The 20,054-nt window shown below is 41.5% G+C and overlaps 2 protein-coding genes across 2 annotated transcripts in view; one reads left to right on the forward strand and one right to left on the reverse strand.

Moving 5' to 3' along the window:
* LOC142189629 (complement C3-like) overlaps positions 1-5,127 on the forward strand; it is a 91,846-nt gene extending 86,719 nt beyond the window's left edge. The window contains exons 40-41 of the mRNA XM_075262235.1: positions 3,106-3,247; positions 5,019-5,127. Coding sequence (XP_075118336.1) covers positions 3,106-3,247; positions 5,019-5,127 — 251 coding nt within the window. The remainder of the gene's footprint in view (positions 1-3,105; positions 3,248-5,018) is intronic.
* A 2,645-nt stretch (positions 5,128-7,772) lies between these two features.
* On the reverse strand, positions 7,773-18,521 carry LOC142217533 (alcohol dehydrogenase class-3). Its single transcript, XM_075285819.1, has 9 exons — positions 18,414-18,521; positions 17,374-17,475; positions 16,454-16,595; positions 15,153-15,240; positions 14,056-14,275; positions 12,900-13,160; positions 10,843-10,978; positions 9,517-9,655; positions 7,773-7,981 (listed from the first exon to the last, which is right to left on the reverse strand). Exons 1-9 carry the CDS (start codon positions 18,429-18,431, stop codon positions 7,957-7,959), a joined length of 1,131 nt encoding a protein of 376 aa, XP_075141920.1. The 5' UTR covers positions 18,432-18,521; the 3' UTR covers positions 7,773-7,956.
* Between the last annotated feature and the right edge of the window lie 1,533 nt (positions 18,522-20,054).

Here is a 20,054-nt window from a genome sequence, read left to right on the forward strand (position 1 = left end):
TTAAAGGAAATACTATGTAGAGAAACACATACAAGTAAAAAGTAATCCCATTAACTTCTTATTGAATATTCTTCCATTCAGTATCATTACAGGATAGGAGAAATATACAGTATATAAGGATTCTTTGTGGGAATCCCCTCCCTTTCTCAAACCTGTGTCAGGCTGTATATTTCTACAGTATGTGCCATACATTACGGTTTATGGTCATTTTGGAAATCTTATACATAAAGCATCCAACCCCTATAGTGCTATTACATACACTTATCACTGGAATCCTGTGAATAGGGAATCTGAACAGGGGACCAAAAGTTCTAGTGTGCTTGTCTGACTTGTGTTCGTCTTACTGACCTATGTAAAGGGCTGTGACCTATGTAAAGTCAGCTGAAAGCTGTGTTATAATAACATAATTTGTAATAGTTTTATTGGTGTTGGAATTATATTAATCTTCCTATGTGTAAATGTAATGGTGATATATGTAAATACAGCAAATGAATAAGCAAAGATATTCATGGGAAACCCTTGCTATGGTTTGGCCAGCATTAGCCTGCTGAATAATGCCAGTTGGACGTCCTGCCATAAGATGCAACAAATGTGAATGTCTTGCACAAATTGCTGAGCTGTTAGCGTGCCTTGTATCACAGGGGTGGCTAGGTGTTGTATGTGATGGTTCCCTAGATCATCACACAAGTATTTGGGACAGTGTATTGCTCCACAGAAAGGCAGAATTGAAGTACTCACCACAAGGCATCTCTACTTGAACCCCACCATTGTCATAGCCCAGTTCTAGTCTGTAGCAGTCCAGGTTTTTAATTCATGAGACCACTGCAGACAAATGTGACGGTGACTGGCTGTCAGTGGCGAGACATTTAATGGGTGTTTAAAGTGTCTGGAAATGGTTCGAGTAGAGACAGGAGTGAATAATGAAGATGTCGAACAAGGAAACTATGGGAACTGTGCTGATACTTGACGGCAGACCAAACATATCCTCTCTACTGGTGGTCTGTCTGGGCAATCCAGATCCTGTTTGATGTGTGTGCATGCCCTCGGGTAACCACTGCTTCCAGTTATCATCCTGCTTATCTCAGTCCATTTATGCGCCACCTCTCAAAGTCTGTTAATTGGGAAAAATGTCTTTGATTGCTTCACAGAAATATGTCTAGCTGTCAAGAATCTCACCAAGAGATGTGCTATCCCAAAGTAACCTCTGAGAGTCTTTGTAATGGGGACAGTGGGGGAGAGTATTTTTATGCCTTCTTGTGGCAAAACCCAGGGTTTAATCCGACCACACCATTAACCATTTCCAAGTCTGCCTGAGACACAATGGCCAGCCAAGCTCTGCAGCAATCCCTACCTAGGTGCAATATTTTTTTTTTGTCAATGAGTGTATATAGTGCATGAAGACATATAAAATATTGGAACTTCACTGCAGGCTGATTTGATGCAATGACAACTTTACTTAGTATAAAGCGCTATTACTGTGTAGAGGGCAGTGTTACTGTATAATGGCTTCAGGAGAACATTATTACTTTGAACTATCTTGATCCATTAAGGGGTCCTGTTGCTGAGTGTGGCACAAATACAAGGGAACTGTCACCACTTGTGACACTGTTTGTCACTATAATTTTTTAGGTAACTGTGGTTATGACACCATTTTTTCTGATTTGGGGGCATTTAGTGACATTGTAGGCACCTTTAGGAGGCCAGTTTCCCAAACTGCAACCCAAAAGCCACAAATTTATTGCAAAGTGCCAACATGGCAATTTAGCTTTAATACTGAGGTTTTATTTTGCAAAACACAACTCACACATTAACATCTTTTTGTCTAAAAAGAAAAACACACAGTGGCCCCCACATAGTATAATATACACCATAGTGGGCTCCCGCACAGTATCATATGCTAAAGAGTAACCCCCCACACAGCATGATATGCTACTTACCTTACCTCCCACAAAGAGCAGTTGGACGGCCTCCTTCCACCATGGTGCAGGCGCATCTTGCCTGTGTAGGGGCAGCGGTCACACTCTTCTGTCAGTGTAAGCTTTGGTCCCGCAGGCCTATACTGACAGTTTTACACATACAGCTGAAAGAAGCACTTGGTAACGGGGAATACTGTCCCGGATTCCCCATTATTGATCGGGAAGCCTGGATGGGGCGACAGCACACCTACCAACAGAAAGGGCTCTGAATGCCCCCTCTGACACCTTTGCCACCATGGATTTAGGGTACCAGCAATAATTGGAGAAGCAGAAGGATGGTACTAGCACTGAAAAAAACAAGAGGCCTCTGACACTGTAAAGTACCTATGTAGAACTAGTATATTGGCGATATCTGATGGTTTAGTCTGTTTGTGGGCATGATGTAGTGATATGTAGTAATATTATTTTGCTCTTTTATAATATTACATTGTAGCTGTATGAGTATTATTAAGGACTCGTTCACATCTGCGCCCAGTCTCCGTTCATACAGGTTTCCGTTTCCTGCACAAAACAGAGCAGGAGACGGAAACCTGCAGGATTCTTTCATACCCATTAGAATGGGTTTGAAAGATGTCCGGCCGTGAGTGCCGGGGAGCGTTTTATGCTCTCCGCCGCGAAACAATTTTTTTAAACCGGACACAAAAATCGGTTTTGCGGAGGAGAGCATAAAACGCTCGCCGGCGCTCACAGCCGGACTCTGCATGACAGGTTTCCGTCTAATGCATGCAGGAGACGGAAACCTGAAAACGGAGTCTGGGCGCTAGTGTGAACCCAGCATTAGAGGTACACTATCACACATACAGTAAATATTTTTTAATTAAATGGCAATTTATTTGGAGGGCAGGTCATCTATAGGCAGTAGTTCTAGGCCCCAGAGAAATTATTTTTGTTATCCATGGACTACTGCTGTATCTATCACACACCCTTTACTGATCTTGTAAAAGCCTGACTGACTGATCAATCATTTTGAAGCACAGTATTGTGGTGAATAAATGAAAAATAAAATATGTTTTTATAGTAACCCACACCACATGCTGTATTTGCATATTACAGACATTATAGCTTTGTTTTTCTTAGGATGACATCCCTGATCTCTGCGTGGGTCTGACCTTTGTTCATCTTTTTGCAGGAGCAGACATTATATCCACAACCGCTGGTCATCAGCGACAGTTCCTTAATCACATGGCTTGTAGCCAGTCACTTCAACTACAAGTCAATGCAGAATATCTCATAATGAATCACCATTCTAATGTGTGGGACCTTTCAGCATCGTAAGTATCATAACATATAAAACCATTCCTTTATATTGTATGTACAATGTAAGAATGTAAAACTACTCAGCTGTAGATCAGGCCATTTTCACCTCTTCATGACAAGACACATTTTCAGGTTTTCTTTTGTATGGTTTTGAAATTTAGTTTAGCCCTGTAAAATACACAGCAAACTCAGATAAATCTGCTAAGACACAGCAGCTTCTGCAGCCACCCTGACCACTATGAATGGAGCTGGAAGCCATGTTTGTACGCAGTGATGAGGAATACAGGGACAGTAGTAATAAGCCAGATCTGCCTTCTCTGTGGTTGCGTAGCCATTCCTGCTGGTGCACAAAAAACTTAGCAGTGATGTTTTAAAATGTCATTGCTATGTTGCTTGCTCATTTCTGTGTCACCACACAGTATAAAGTCCCTACAGACACCCTAAAACGCCTCCACATTATAATGTCCCCCTGCAATTGCCCCCAGAGTTTATAGTCTCACTCCGCAGTTTAATGTTCCCGTCCAACTACCTCCAGTTTAATGTCCCCCTCTAGTTGCCCTCATATTATTATATCCCTTTCCTGGTACTAAACAAACATAAAAAAACATTAATACTTACTGCTCTTTGTTCCCTGCTGTTCTTCTCTTCTGTCTCTGGGTCCAGTGGCCTCAGGGAGTTGCAGGCACAATGTAAGTGATGTAACTTCATGGCATCTACTACTCCCAGAGTAGAGACAGGAGCAGACTGGTGAAGCAGGGAGAACTATTCTTGTAAACCAGGAATTGCTGCCCGGGACTGTAACACTTAATCCAGGACAGTTGGGAGGTATGCGTTGCATGTCATGAGGTCAGCAAGTTGGTACATTTCACTTTAAATCAAGAAATACCGATTATTAAAGGGAGTCTGTCAGCAGTAAATTGGATATAAACCCAATCTAGTACCTTAGAGAAAATTCTAGTTGTAGTGAGGATGCAGGTCTTCTGGAATAAGTCCACTATGAGATGGTTACTTTTGTAGATCAGAACCCTTTATTCCATGCTTCCATCATCATCGCTCCGTGTCTAATAACTCTTCCCCCTAAGGTCAGCTCCTCCTCCATTACTACCTCACTGTTGCTAGGCAGATAATAATAAGTAAGCAAGTAAGTAGGCAGGCAGAATAAGTAAGCAGAACAGAACATATAGAACATACTTCTAACAACATCACACTAGTTTCCAAATGTGCCTCTGTTATTTAGCTATTCATTGCAAATTAGGGGTGGAAGTGCTGTCCCCAGGGATATAAAGCTGAGACCAAAGTCCAGACAAGCTAAGTTACTTACACAAGTACTTTTCCCATCATTTCCATATGAATACAACAGCAATGCACATTAAAATGGTGCTCCAATGTCAAATAACAGTGGTTACAGCAGTTGGGTTTACACTAATAGGATGAGCGTAATGGACATTAAGTGAATGAAGCAGATTGAGTACCGCCTCCATCTGGATTCCATTTGCATCCACCTCATGTGGAGAAAAAAAAAACAGAATGGAAACTTTCTCATCAGATTTTTTTTTTTTTAATACATTTCTTCCTTTTTCAAATGTGTTTTAATTTTTTTTTTATATGCAAAAAGTTAAACACATACATTTCATCAAAAGTACAAGTAATATCAATGTTCTCTAAAGGTCTTGAAAACAAAATAAACTTCAAAACAAGAAAAACTTTTTTTTTTTTTTTTTTTTTTTCAGTGCTGTAAATGTTTTCCTGCTACTACTATTCAGATATTGTCTCTCTTATCTACAGGTCTAGTTACATGTTCAGCATTGAAACATTCATACTTTTTTGGCCAGAAGAGAATGAAACCTTGCAGCTGTTTGCAGAAACCATGAAGGATAAAGGATGCGATACATAGTCCAAATTTTATGGCATTGGTTTCAAATGAATCCATCTTACTAGTAAACATTCACTAATTAATTACTACATAAGTTTTTTGTATGAATAAACATTTTGGACTTTTAAAGTTAACAATTCTCTTTTTTGCAGTGTACATTATACATGCATTATAAGATAAGCTTAAAAAGGGTACTTATTGTACTATCATACTTTGGCAAAGTCCACTTTCAAAAATTGTACATGCGATGGTAGTAAAATTGTTTTACTAAGCTAGTATTATACTTGTATTATGTATGTATTAATAGTATGTATTATACTAGCATATACTTGTATTATGCACATGTCCACACTGTGTGTGCAAAGGCTGCACTATAGGTCCTTAGTATGCACTCCACTACAGATATGTGAATACCTCTGGAGACACAGGCAGATTTATTATGACTGGTTTATCTTTATGAAGAGGCTTGGGCCATTTTAACTCTCACAGAAAAGTGGCGAGTTCTAATAAATATGTCAGACAAAGGCATCTCCACCCCCGTGTTGCCCACATTTGCACAATGGGGTGAGTGAGGCGCAGAATGGAGGGAGGAGGGAGGGGAAACACCTTTTCATCATCCAGTCTAGTTTATTGTTCAGGTATACACACACAAGAACTTTTATGATTTAGCCCAGTCTACTTCTTGATGCTGACCAATGTAATATTAGTGCAAGCCTTTCCAAAGTCTATTGGAATTTCCTTAGTTTTGGCCACATTCAAGGTAAGTTCTAAGTACACCATTATGAGAAGGTCCTCACCACTACCATAATGTATACAACCTATCACAGCTGAATCATCAGAAAACTTCTGCAAAAAAAAAACAAACAATAATAAACATGAGCTAGAATCATATTGAAAGTCTGATGTATATGCCAAGTAAAGAACTGGTGCTAACACCATTCCCTGTGGTGCAACCAGTACTACTCACTTCCTTATTTGAGAAGCAGGGTGACAACTGAACAAGTTGTGGCCTCTCCATGAGCGCTACTGTGCACGCTCCGGCGCCATTTTCCTATAGGGAATATTGCGAGCTGGCGCTGGAGCGTGTGCAGTAGCGCTCCGGAGGGAGCCCTATTGCGCACGCGCAAAATTTCAATAGAAACCTCCGGGAAGGACAATGCTGGAGCAAGAGCATCAAAAGCAAGATGTATGCCTCAACAGTACTCAAGTGTATTGGCAGATGCCGATATCGTTAATTACGAGGTTGGATTAGAATAGGAGCAAATGGGCTACAACTCATTTCACCTTTATTATAATCCACTCTGGAGGAATGGCATATAATAGTCATTAATAGTGAACGTGGTAAAATGCCCAATTACACACAATTTTGATTCAGGTTGTAATTGCCATCAACAGATCCCTAGAGGAAGTAATACAGGGGACACCCATCCTCCACTTAGCTAATCCTGATTTCTTGTGGCAAGACCCTGTCCACCAGGAGTTAAAAGTGCCATTGTTTCAAGGTCCAATGATAGAGGATCTGTGAGGGAGCATCCCTAATCCACAGGAGGAATATCAAATCTTGCACAGACAGGAGTGTTATATACAGAACCTGATACCTACCGTGGCCTTAAAAGGGTATTCGCTTCTCAAGGATCCTATATATAATGCTAGCTTATCTAAATTCAAGAGCTTTCCTATATACATTGCTTTTGCAATGCTGCTTTGTTTGCTTGCTCTGTGAAATTAATTCTCCCATTGTTTCTATGTGACAAGACAGGATGGATGACTTGAGTCACTGCTCTCTGAGGCAGGGTGAGTGCTCTCATTGTTATATACAGCTCTGTCTACAAGACTATCAGCTCAGTGAACTGCAATTTGTGTTAGCTTTGAGTTTCCAGGCAAACAGACAGATAACAGTCTGTTCTCTAGAAGCATGGTAAATGTTCTATACAGACATGAAAAGTAATATACATTTACTGTGCATATTTGATCTACATTTATATTAGATTTCCAGTGATCATAAATAATCTCTCATGGTAAAGGCAAAGTCTATATTGTGATTCATAGTGTCCTGTTCATTAAACAGTCAAAGCTGCCTCCCCCCACCTTGTGGAAGAATACAGGAAGTGAGACGAGACAGCAGGCAAAGATGCTGAAACAGATAGGAAAACCCATTTAAGGCTAAGGCCTCACACAGCATCCTGACAGTGGCAAGACATGTTTTTCCAACAGCGCTTTTCACAAAGTATGCAGAGTTTCCTCTGCAGACTTTCTGCTTCAATTATATGTATAGGGAAAATGCAGGCGTTTCCATAGGTATAGTTGACATGCTGAGATTTCTAAAATAGATATGATTTTACTACACTGTGGGAATGCTCTAGCATCCTTTACACAGTAACTGTAAAACGCTGTGGGGTTTTTTTTACCCTTGTGGTGTTTACACAACGTGGGGGCCCCAGCCCAAGAAGTCCATATGATTGGACACCCCAACCCTGAAAAAAAGCCTAGGTAGCCAGGGTCAGACAGGGGCTTTACAGAATAGAATCCACATGACCTCTAGATAAAGTGGAAACTAAAAATGTTTTGTGGACAGAAAAGGGAGTTTCAACTAGATTCTCTTTAACTCATAGGTTTGTCCTATCCCAGAGCAATGGTAGAAGTTACATATGAGAATAAAAGTCCAATCAAGACAGCAAAATATATTTATTAATTAGAAATGGCAGCCTGAAAACTAGCTGCTGTTAGGCAGGAAGGTAACAGTGAAGGTTAGATTAACATGGAAACCAGAATTCTTAGCAGTTTATAAGATTGTGTACACCACCTAATGCCTTCATTCTAATGGGGTTGTAGTCTCATATTCCAGGGTCTTTAATAGTTCAGAACACTACGAATGCTGTAAGGAATAAAAACATATTAAAGTTATCAATTTAGGTTGATAGGTTAACACACAAGTTAGTCCACTGATCAAAGGACACATAGAACAATTCTATCAAGACAGCCTTGTAGAAAAGTACCGTAGGCATAATCCAAAGCATCCCTTTTAACCCCTTCCTGACATCCGATGTACTATTACAGTGGATGTCAGCTCCTGAACGGCCTCCATATTTAAATACCCGAGTGGCTACCATGTGTCTGGTGTATTACACGGCAAAGACCCAGCGTTACTGCCTGCAGTAATCAGCGGCATTAAGGCCTCCAGTGCCTCAGTCAAAGATGACCGAAGTGCCGTTTTTCTGTAGACCAGCAGTATCTGGAACAAAATCCAGGGTCAGCGGTTAGTTGATATGACAGATGGGAGCCTACTGGAGGCTCCCATGTTTGACTCATTTATTTGTATTGCAGCCTGTAATACAAATGCTGGTAATTTACAATTTATTTATAGGGGTACAAATAAAACCGTAAAAAAAAAACAAAAACAAACTGCTGAGGCTTGTGATTGTTCCTCGGCGGTCACATTGATGTGGACTAAAATAACGCCGGTGTAATGTCACATGGGTTACATCACCATCATTTTGTGGCATAATGGCAACACGACCAATGAGGCCAAATCACAGGCCTCGACAAAATGACATCATTCGTGAAGTTTCTTTGATCAGAAGAGGCAGGGAAAGTCAATGCAGAAGCCCAGGAGATGGGACTTTTTTTTTTTTTTCATGTTTAATCACCTCCCCTGGGTCTCCGTATACTCTGGTGTCTGAAGAGACCCCATAGTATAATAATGCTTCATAGGGCGGTGAACTCCAAAAATTTTAGGCTCTTCTGAACCCAAATTTTTTTGAAAATTCATAAAGAATACCAAAGGGTCACAATAAAGCGTTATAGTGTGCGGAGGAGTCACTATGGGACATTATAGTGTGTGTAGGGCCTATTGTTAGACATTATACTGTATGAAGGGGCCACTAGAGGGCATTATACTGTGTTGAGACATTATACTTAAAGAGGACCTTCCATCAGGAACGCCCCCTCCACTCCTGATAATACTCGTCTATGGACGAGCACTGTGAGCAGAGGGAGGGGGTGTTCCTCCCCACTCACACTGTACAGCGCTATAAGCGCTGCTGTGGAGAACGATGTTGCTGACTGACTGTCAGAAACGCCCTTCTGACTATAAAGCGCTACGGTACCGGGACCAATAGTGCTTTACCGGGGCACAGATCGGGAAAGCCGATAGTGCGCTGAATTCAGTCAGCTTTCCAGCAGTATATGGAACTGCCTGTGCCCAATCTGATGAAAGGTCCTCTTTAAAGAGGTTGCCAGGAATTCGTTCAGAACATTGAACAGTTTGGTTCAAAATATTTATTTCCTATTTTCCTCCTCTAAACCCTACAGTAGGTGCAACTCAGACAAGTCTTATAAATCAAAACTATATGTTTCAGCAAAACTACAGTGTTTCACAATGTTTCATACATGAAAGCGTTTTCAACCTACCTCTTCCCAGTATGCATCAGTTCAAAAGCTTCATTTATTGAACTGAAGGGTAAAGTGTGAGTCACAAATTCATCAACTTTTATTTTTTTAGCCATGTATTCAGAAACCAGCTTGGGGACACTGTCTACACTCTTCCAACCTGTAAGGAAAGGGATAGTACATGAAAGGTGAAAAGTATGACACACATGCTTAAATTATTCAGTCTTTTAATTGGACGTATAAGGTCAGATTTCCTACTAAAAATGTACCAAAACTACACTTTTTTCTGCAGAAACCAAGCCAACTCATAGGTCATAAAAAGTTAGACTGCATGGTCTATAGGTTTATCATTCAGTAACAGTTACTGCAACAAGTCTGCCATGTGTGTATATAGCCTTAAGACTAAGGCCCCACATTGTGGAAACACAGCTTTTTTTTGTTGCAGATTTTGCTGCGTTTAGTTTGAGCCAAAGCCAAGAATGGTTGCAAAAGGAATAGGAAATGTATAGGAAGTTCTTATACTTCTACCTTCTACTGAATCCACACCTGACTGACTCCAAAAAAAAAACAAAAAAAACAAACACAGCAAAGTCTGCAAAATAAAAAGCTTTGTTTCTGCAACATGGGACTAAAAGGGGTTCCCAGGACTTCGAGTTGAACACTGAATAACCTATCCCGTGCCTACATGAGCTTGATCAGAGTTTGACTCTTAGACCACTAACCAATCAGCTGTTTCCCCCACCAGAAGCCATATACCAGGGATATATCTGAAACTAGCTCTGCTCCTATTCAATTAATGGGAGTAGAGGTTCCTGGATAGAAAGCTGTATGCACCATATAGAGCGCTGTACAATAAAGAGTTATTCCTGGAAACGGCAGAAAACAAACAGAAGCAGAGTTGGTTGTAGCCATATACCAGGTATATGGTTTCCAGCAGATGAAACAGCTGATTGGTGTGGAGCCTGGGTGACACACCCCAAACAACCCATCCCTTTTAAGTTTTCACTGCTTTAACCCATCTATCTTATGAACAATAATAATTTCTAAAAAAAACAAAAAACAAAATACAAAACAAGGCAATTGTAAATAAATTAAAAATGTTTAAGATGTTGTGCATATTAAAATAGTAATGTTTGTAGAAACTTCCATTATTTTATTTACAGACTTGAGATGCCCAAGAGACTTCACCCAGGGGATTATTGCGTAAGAGCCACAAGTTACTTGACTGTAAACAAATGCAAAATAACTACTTGAAGATCCACATGCATATCACATCTAGTCACATAAGTCATTAAACCGTCAGGCATCTTTGCCCTTTTGTATAAGATGCCAAATTGTGTTGCTCACCTCCAAAAGCTGTTCCTTTCCACGTCCGTCCAGTGACCAGCTGAAAAGGCCGAGTTGCAATTTCTTGTCCAGATGCCGCTACCCCCACAATGACACTTACACCCCAGCCTTTGTGACAAGCTTCTAATGCAGCCCTCTAAGGCAAAAAAGAAAGAAGAGCAGCTCATAAGAGAGTGACCCACACAAGCTATACCATGCACAGCTTATGGTGTCACCATACAAACACTGTCAAAATCACTTTTACGTGAGTGTCACCAAAACAGTCCCTACAAGGGAGAAAACAGATTCACAGAAATAAAATCATTTTTTTGGCTTCCTGTTCAGTACCTTGCACCGAGATATTAGCCAGATATGCTAAAGAGCTGTGCAACAAAGGCCTCACTGGTATACTCACTCCCTGCTATGACTGACTCCAGGCAGTGTACATATTAGTCACAGCAAAGATGGAGGGACTGGGTGCTGGGAAGCATAGCTCTTTGCTGCAATGACAACAACAGAGATGCCCTCGTTGCACCAAACAGCTTAAAGCTAATATCTCAAAACACACAAAAAATCCCCCAAAACATTTCATTCACATGAAACCCAGATATCTGAATGTGATTATAGTACAGACCGACTGAAATGGGACATGAAGGCACAGGCATATCATCCATACCATTCAACCACAGACCCGGCACATGCACGGGTTCTCATTTCTTGCACCATTTCTATTCACTGGTCAGATTTAAACATGATGACAAAAGGAGATGCGGTTTTATTAGACTAGCCGTTCAGGCCAAATTTACTAACTGGAACAAAGAAAAACAAGGTGCAAACTTACAAGAGCTCACAAAAGGCATACTTATTGTGTGTAATTCAGAGAGTTCATATAGCCCTAGGGTATATGGTAGGGCCTCGAGATTAGAACCTAAATAAAGATCTCAATTAATTGAGCATTTTACCTTGACTATGAATAATGAATAACTCATTTTAAGACACTCCCTCTGCTTATATACCATTGAGTTTTGGTTATTCACATATCAGTTATCAATTAAACTTCAAGTTCACATCTGTGCCTGAGTCTCTATTGGAGACTCCACTGCCGAAACTGCCAAAAATCAGCAAAGAGAAAAGTCATGCACGGAGGAGGACTTTCCTTCTGCCAGTTTCAGTTTTGAAACACCAGACACTCGATGGACCCCATCATAGTCAATGGGGTATGCCGGTATCTCTTTGTAACTTCTAAAACAGCAGTCCGGCTCGCCGTCATTTATTTCCCTTATACCAAAATGTATTACTAAAATGAGTTCTCTAGATTGTGTCAATTGTTTAGATATGTAATGTGTAGTCTATTGGCAAACATATGGCTATGGCAATGGTTTACATTCATGGGGGCGATGCATTTTTATTCTTTATTTTTATGTATTTGTATTCCATATTATGTCCAGTACAAGCTCATATAAAACCTCAAGGGAACATTCACACTATGTTCTGATTTTTGCAGTTTTCAACTGTACCTGAGACCTCCATAGGATGCTCAGTTAAAAGGTGAGAACAGTAGCATATCAGCTCAGTTCTTATAGCGAAGACCCAGCAGGTCTGTCATGCTGGTAGACACCCCAAAATCCATATTAAATTATGTATCCTTAGAATAGGTCACATTGTGCAAAGTGCAGAAAACAGCTAATTGATATGAGGTCATTAGCATGAAGTCTTTGACAATCTTTTTAACTCTGTGCCACAAACTTACAATATATATATACATTTTTTTTGTAAATGTGAGCCAATGAGTTCCTTAAGAGGCTTCTTACGAATTATTTAAAGGAGATATTTCACTACCTCCACTAACTCCAACTGTGTGCATCCTTCAATAGGCACAGTTTCAGTCAGTTTCTTATACCGACGTGTACTATTCATTTAAGAAAAGTTGTTTTATAATGGGGGTACGCTTTAAGTTCTTATGTGCAGGTTTTGCATGTCTGGGTCTACTAGAGCCAGAGTCATTTATGAAAAACGTACAACCCTATGTAGTTGGACAGAAAGCAAAATAATCATTTTTTTTTAAGCTATGTAATTACCATAACGCCAACATTTCCTATGCATTCGAAGGAATAATCCACTCCTCCGTCAGTCATGTCAACTAGAACTTCCTGGATTGGCTTGCTGAAGTCAGAGGGGCTGATGCATTCAGTAGCTCCAAACTCTTTGGCCTTTTCAAACTTCTCCTTGTTAAGATCAATGCCGATAATGCGCTTGGCACCAGCTACTTTACATCCCATGATGACAGCAAGGCCAACCCCTCCTAGACCAAATACTGCGCAGGTAGATCCTGGCTCCACCTGGAAAGAACAAAGGGAAAAGGATTTAAAACATATACAAAGAGAAGGAATAAGTGTAGTATACACGTAGTGTGTTTTTTTTTTTATCAGTGACATTCCAAAAGACACTATGAAACTATCCTAAAGATATAAAATGGAATTTTCATGAATGTTTGCTAAGGATTATTTTATAAACCAAAATGCAAACATGAATATACATACTAACCTCTCCAGTCAGGTGGGATCCAGCAGTCTCTCCATTCGATCCCCAGTGTTTTGTAGGTCTGCCCATATGTGATCACGTCATCCATTCAGTGCTGAGCAGCGATGCTGTATTGGAATGAGTATCAATGCTCAACTACTGACTGGATATGCATAGATCACATGCGAGCCGAAACTCAGAGACCAGGGACCCAAATAGAGGCTCAAAACTGGATTCCCAGCTGGAGAGTAGAGAATGCTTGTTTTCGTTTTTAAAGTCTCTGACAAAAAACAAAAAAACACTTGTATTACATCTTTCAAGAGGTTTTCTCACAAAATCATTGTCATCTACCCTATTGTCATCTAGTTTTTAAAGGTGTGATCATGTTTGAATGGACTGGTGACCAAACATGAGCTTCGCAGCTTCATCACAGTAAGGAACTGATGAAGGCTGCTAAGCAAAGCCCTGGGTGATTATACTCACTACCATAGACTTTAAATGAAATGGCAGCATGCCCATGTTGTGTGAAGAAAGGGGAGACTCAGAAGCCCATGCTCTAGTATAATATTAGGCTGTGGAGTGATGACTTGTCCTTTGTGGCAAACCATTTAATAACAGACATGAAATTCTGAAGAAAAAGCTTGACTGGCAATTTAATAAATAAATCTGGATTCTAAAAAGGTAGGGTCAACATCCTACTGTAAATCGGACTACCTTGGCAGTGTTCAGAGCTGCTCCGTATCCAGTTGAAACACCACAGCCCAGCAGACAGACTTTGTCCAGAGGAGCAGAGTCCTCTATTTTAGCAACAGAAATGTCAGCAACCACTGTGTATTCAGAGAAAGTGCTGGTGCCCATGAAGTGGAAAATCTGCTTTCCTTTGCAGGTAAACCTGCTGGTTCCATCAGGCATAAATCCACGACCTTGAGTAATCCTGTGAGATAAGCAATAATGACATGAAGTAGCAAAATAAATAAAACTAAATAAAAAGTACAAAACTTATTAATCACCTTCTACAACAGTGTCCCTGCTTGGAGACCTCCTTTCATACCAAGCTACATATTTTGCACATAATGTGTTTTAGTAACATGTTGCTATCTAATCACCACAACTATATTAGGGGTGCGGAATGCCCCCCTAGTACTAGTCTATGGACAAATACTATCAGGAGGGGAGGGAGGCATTATAGGAACGCCCTTCTGACGGTGAAAAGCTACGGTACCGGCACCGATAGCTCAACACCGGGGGCACAAAAAGGGAAAGCCAACAGTGAGCTGAATTCAGCGCACTGTCGGCTTTCTAGCTGTATATAAAACCACATATGCCCCAGGTGGTGAAAGGTCCTCTTTAAACAAGGCCTTTAAGGACCTTGCTTTGAGAACTGGGGTGCTGCGACAGAAAAGGCCTTCCCTAAACTTTTAATTCTAACGTGGACCAATGGAAACGCAGAATCTTCCATTAGACGGCTAGATCGTGTAATGCAAGCCATCACTCCAGAGGTGGCCTCCTTTATACCACCCCAGCCAACACTAGGAATTGCACATAGTAAATGTAGACTTTCATGCAAGCCGTGACAAAAACGATCCTTCTGACCCACATTTGAGTGACATAACCTACAACAGTGAGCGCCATACTACTACTAATGTTTGTCTAGGGAACAACATGGCAGTGTGCTCGATATTATGTACCTGTTTGCAAAGAGTGTCCCTGAAACACTTAAACAACTTGCATATAACGTCACATAATTTTGTCAATAGTGAGTTTCAATGAATAGCAAGAGGGTCCCTTGTGATTCATAGGCTAAAAGTTACCTGATCTTTTGACATAAGTTGGTTTTGGGGTTCAAGCAAAATTTGCATTCCCCACATTGAGGAATATAAAGAGGAATAACTCGGTCACCTGAAAGATTAAAAAAATAAAAAATATTATAAATCATACACAGTAGCCTTTTAAAAATGTTTTTAATACTAAGTTACTACAAATTCATACAAGACTGCTTCTAGCTCTGTATTTTACTTCCATCTAAACAAGCATCAATGTCAACATGAACTTCTGCTGATCTGTGATGGCTGTTTTCAGAATACATTGGGTAAGATTTGTGAAGACTGGTGTATCCAGCACCCGTCTTCATATCCTCTCTGCCAGTGCGGAGGGTGCACCACATTTATGATGAGACACACACACGTCCTCATAAATGAGGTTCACTCTCTGCAGGGCTATGTGTCTGGCGTAAAATCTATACCAGCTCATAGCTGGCATAAATTCCTGCATCATTTATACCAGTTATAAGGAAAGTGGCATGGGCGGTGCAAAAACACCAGGTGTCTGATCATTATTATTTTTTTCTATGCAATAAATCTGGCATTCTCAGAGACGACTAGGAGTACAATCCTGTGTAATTCTCTTTTGCAGTCTCTAAGCATGTACAAACATTGGTCTGCACAGACATAGTGAACAGAAAACAGGACTGTAGAGGGGTTGTACACTGCATGTGTAGACTGTCCTATGTATACATGCATTTCTGTACATTTCAGGCGCACAATATAAATCTAACACCTACAGCCAGTAGGTTTCTGCATTGCCCAATACATTCTTCTGTAGATGTCAGAATTGCTCTGGGAATAGTACTTACATTTTATTATAAGCACAGAAAGCATTATCTAGTTTACCCAGAAAACAGGCAAATCTATTTCCAAATTCTTTATAAGGACGTCTTCAATTCATAGGGTAGTTATAAGGTTGTCTCCTATTCTGAGCCTTCCATCTATTATCTAGGAAGAAAAGCTACTACTAAAAACTACACTTGCTCAGGAGGACCTGGACAGTCAGTGCACTGGATAATACTTTATTTCCTCTGCTGAAACTTCAGTTTTAGGTTATCAAACTGCTGACAGGCCATTGTATTTCTTTAGTGATGGCTGCTCAGTTATTCAGCCCTGTTTTCCCACTTAGTGATGCAGTCATGATTTGCAGAATATTCTGAAACATAACACAATCCTGGCACATAACCTATCTGCCATGTATAGGCACTCCCAATGGATGAATGGCAGCTTCATACACTGGCATGCTGTACACCTTTTCTCAAATTTTTCAGGTCACAGTTTGTACTTACCCACTTTAACTCTTGTAACACCTTCTCCAACACTTTCTACAATTCCAGCTCCTTCATGGCCAAGAATCACTGGGAAACATCCTTCAGGGTCAGCACCACTTAAAGTATAGGAATCAGTGTGGCATACAGCAGTGGACACGATCTACAAACATTTACATGGTTGTCATGAGTCAATTGTTAAGGATTAATGAATAGCAAAGAACATTACCACTGGAAATCCTATTAACATCTTTGTGATTCACTTTTGTATCTATGTAGAACAAACAGCGTTATTAATATTAATTCCCTAAACATTACTTGTAGTAACTTAATAAATGTGTGCTAAGTTTACAAACTACCTATCCATAGATCATAGCTGATATGTGTCTGATCAAAGCGGTATGACTATTGGGATCTCCACCAATCATGAAAAAACGCCCCCCCACAACCCCATCTGAATACAGCAGTGCCTGTGCTCGTGAAAAAACGCCCCCCCGCAACCCCATCTGAATACAGCAGTGCCTGTGCTCCATTCAACTCTATTGGACTGCCAGATATAACCAAGTGCTGTTTTTAGCTTACCTTCTTCAGTCATTCAGAAGGAAAAAAAAAAAAGGAGCAGAAGCATGGCCTATTCAGAAAGGTGCGCAAGAGATCACCGCTTAGATACTTTCTGTAAATAGGTGATCTATTCTGAAAGTTCAGAACTTCTTTATCTGACATTTTTCTGGACAGATTCACAGCACACTGTAGATTACATTTCAGCATACAGACAGTGTGGTCTTCCTTTAAGTTAACACACATACAACTACAGCAAGCTATAAAGAAATAAAAGACTACAACAAATATAACAACGTATTTCTTTCTCTATAAAAGACATGAAACTATCCACACTGCAGTTTTATTGCTATAAAAGTGGAGGGCACTATACAAAAGGTTACCTTTATGCGCACTTCATGAGCTTTGGGCGGTGCCACCTCCACTTCTTCAATAGACAGAGGCTTTCCTGCCTCCCAGGCAACTGCTGCCTTACATTTAATAACCTAGAAAAAGACAGAACAGATATATAAATTATTAAGTAAACCAAGCAGACAATCATAGAACTCTAACCAAAAAAAAAAAAAAAAAAAAAGTAAAAAGCTTGCAGATGATGAACTGAAGTCACAATTGCCAAAACAAACAAGAATAGGAGATGTTCTTGCAGGACAGACATTCCCCCCACATGGATCTGTGAAAAACATGACAATGTGTATCGAGCGCAGAAATGAGTAGGTCCGTATGTTAACCATCATATGGAAAATGTATGGTGATGTCCATAGGGCCTACCAACGCAAAAGGTCTTCTAAACTACTTATGTACAGCTGTACGGGCTGCTTAATGTCATAACCTTGCAGCCAAGAAATCAGCTTTTAATCTGTATGAATGAAGTATTTGGTAAACCCAGGGTGTGGCCACATCTGCCAGAACACTCATTTTCGGCTTCGGTCACCTTGCCAATATAGGAAGACCAGAGGTATAAATGGGTGCCTGGCAGGTATGGCCGTGCCCCAGGTGTACCAAACAGCTCAGCTGTATACAGTTATGTGACAGCATATAAGTGGCTTAGAAGCAGTGGTAGATTCTCAGTAATAGGGTGAATGTAATATTACATAATACAATGCACAATAATTGGACATCCTTATGGTGACCACTTACCCCCATCATATGACCACAGTAAGATAAGCCACATTGTAGCCGTTCTATAGACACAGGGTGACGGTGCAGCAGACACCCCAATACCTTATAACCCAGGACTGTAGTACATGAGGCTGCACACGTTACTACAGAAGACACAAGACCGCGCTAAGCTGAGCCCTTATCTCCTACTGAACAGTACAACAATATGACAAGTTCAAGTGCACGAGCAACGAGCAGCGCGCTGCCGCCATTACAACCCTCTGACAGCGCACAGCCAGCCGCTGAGTCCCCGCAGACAGCTCACCTTCCCGGCAGTGTCCATGATACACTGTGACACCCAGAGCCAAGTCCACGAGCTCCTCTACTTCTACTTGCTAGGTGGCGGCGCCCTGGGCTCTCCTCTCTCTTCAAGATAGCATTGTTGGGCGCCCCCTGCTGCACAGAAGGACCCGAGCGTGTCTGGTGCTCGCTGATTCGCTGCCTATTGAATCTCTCTAGGTTTTGTTTCTCAGATTGACTTCATACTATGATTGTATTGAAGGTTAAAAGATAGTAGCATTGGTGTGTGACATGTCTACAACATTCCCTCCAATATTGTAAATTATATACCCCCTATATTAGGGTAACTGAGGGCTGCACATTCACTGATAACCTCTTCCCTAATGTATTACTTACTGGTCCCCTAAACCTGGGAGGGAGTCACAAAGCTGCCATGACTGTATACAGTGGCGTAACTAGGAATGGCGGGGCCCCGTGGCAAACTTTTGACATGCCCCCCCGACGACCTCTACCGACCCCCTCCTCCGCACTCTATTATGTCCCTTAGTAAGCCCTACACACAGTATTATGTCCCATACTGGCCCCTGCACACAGTATTATGTCCATTAGTGGCCCCTGCACACAGTATTATGTCCATTAGTAAGCCCTGCACACAGTATTATGCCCTATAGTGGCCCCTGCACACAGTATTATGTTCCTTAGTAAGCCCTGCACACAGTATTATGCCCTATAGTGGCCCCTGCACACAGTATTATGTCCATTAGTGGCCCCTGCACACAGTATTATGTCCCATAGTGGCCCCTGCACACAGTATTATGTCCATTAGTGGCCCCTGCACACAGTATTATGTCCATTAGTGGCCCCTGCACACAGTATTATGTCCATTAGTGGCCCCTGCACACAGTATTATGTCCATTAGTGGCCCCTGCACACAGTATTGTCCCTTAGTGGCCCCTGCACACAGTATTATGTCCATTAGTGGCCCCTGCACCGCAGCGGTTGTCACCGGGCCCCCTAATGGCCCGGGCCCTGTAGCAGCCACCTCTCCTGCTTCTATGGTAGTTACGCCCCTGACTGTATACCAGCTACAGATGCCCCTCAACCATACCAACACCTAGGGGCGCTGTGCTTGGCTTGGCACCATGTGTTATAGGAGATGTCCCTCATTGCTAGTATCCTATCCTATTAATATTATAAAGGTGAAAAATCACAGCCAAACGGCTGAATGGATTTTGGTGAAATTTCACACACACCAACATATTTCCCACAAAAGTGCAATAAGCTACTTTAAATGTCGGTCACTCACCCCAAATCACCACCGTCACCCTCCAAAGACACCTCCGGGCTCGGCTGTAGAAGCTGGCATTCTGCCAGCGCTGGTCTGTGCACGCATCTCCTATTGGTACATGGCAGGCTGTGGGCGGGCTATAGAGCCATTGCTGCGGCACCATAGGTTGGGGGCTGAATGCGTGCGTGCCGATTCACCAGGGACACAGTGAGGAAGATGGCGGCAGCCCACATAGTCCCGGAGTCGCAGCTATACCAGGCCACCTGCACACATCGCGGAGGATAAGGAGGAGGCTGCTGCACCCGACTCAACACATACAGGTCAGTGCAGCAGGTGGGTGGGGGTGTCCCGGGGAGGGGGGGGGGGGCAGAGATGGGG

Source organism: Leptodactylus fuscus, chromosome 1 (assembly GCF_031893055.1).
Source record: "Leptodactylus fuscus isolate aLepFus1 chromosome 1, aLepFus1.hap2, whole genome shotgun sequence".
NCBI classification, from domain to species: Eukaryota; Metazoa; Chordata; class Amphibia; order Anura; family Leptodactylidae; genus Leptodactylus; species Leptodactylus fuscus.

Coding starts and splice junctions, on each gene's coding strand:
- LOC142217533 (XM_075285819.1), bottom strand. Junction 16,596..17,373: donor CTCATGAAGTGCGCATAAAG/GTAACCTTTTGT, acceptor AAATGTTTGTAG/ATCGTGTCCACTGCTGTATG. Junction 14,276..15,152: donor AACTTATGTCAAAAGATCAG/GTAACTTTTAGC, acceptor CTTATCTCACAG/GATTACTCAAGGTCGTGGAT.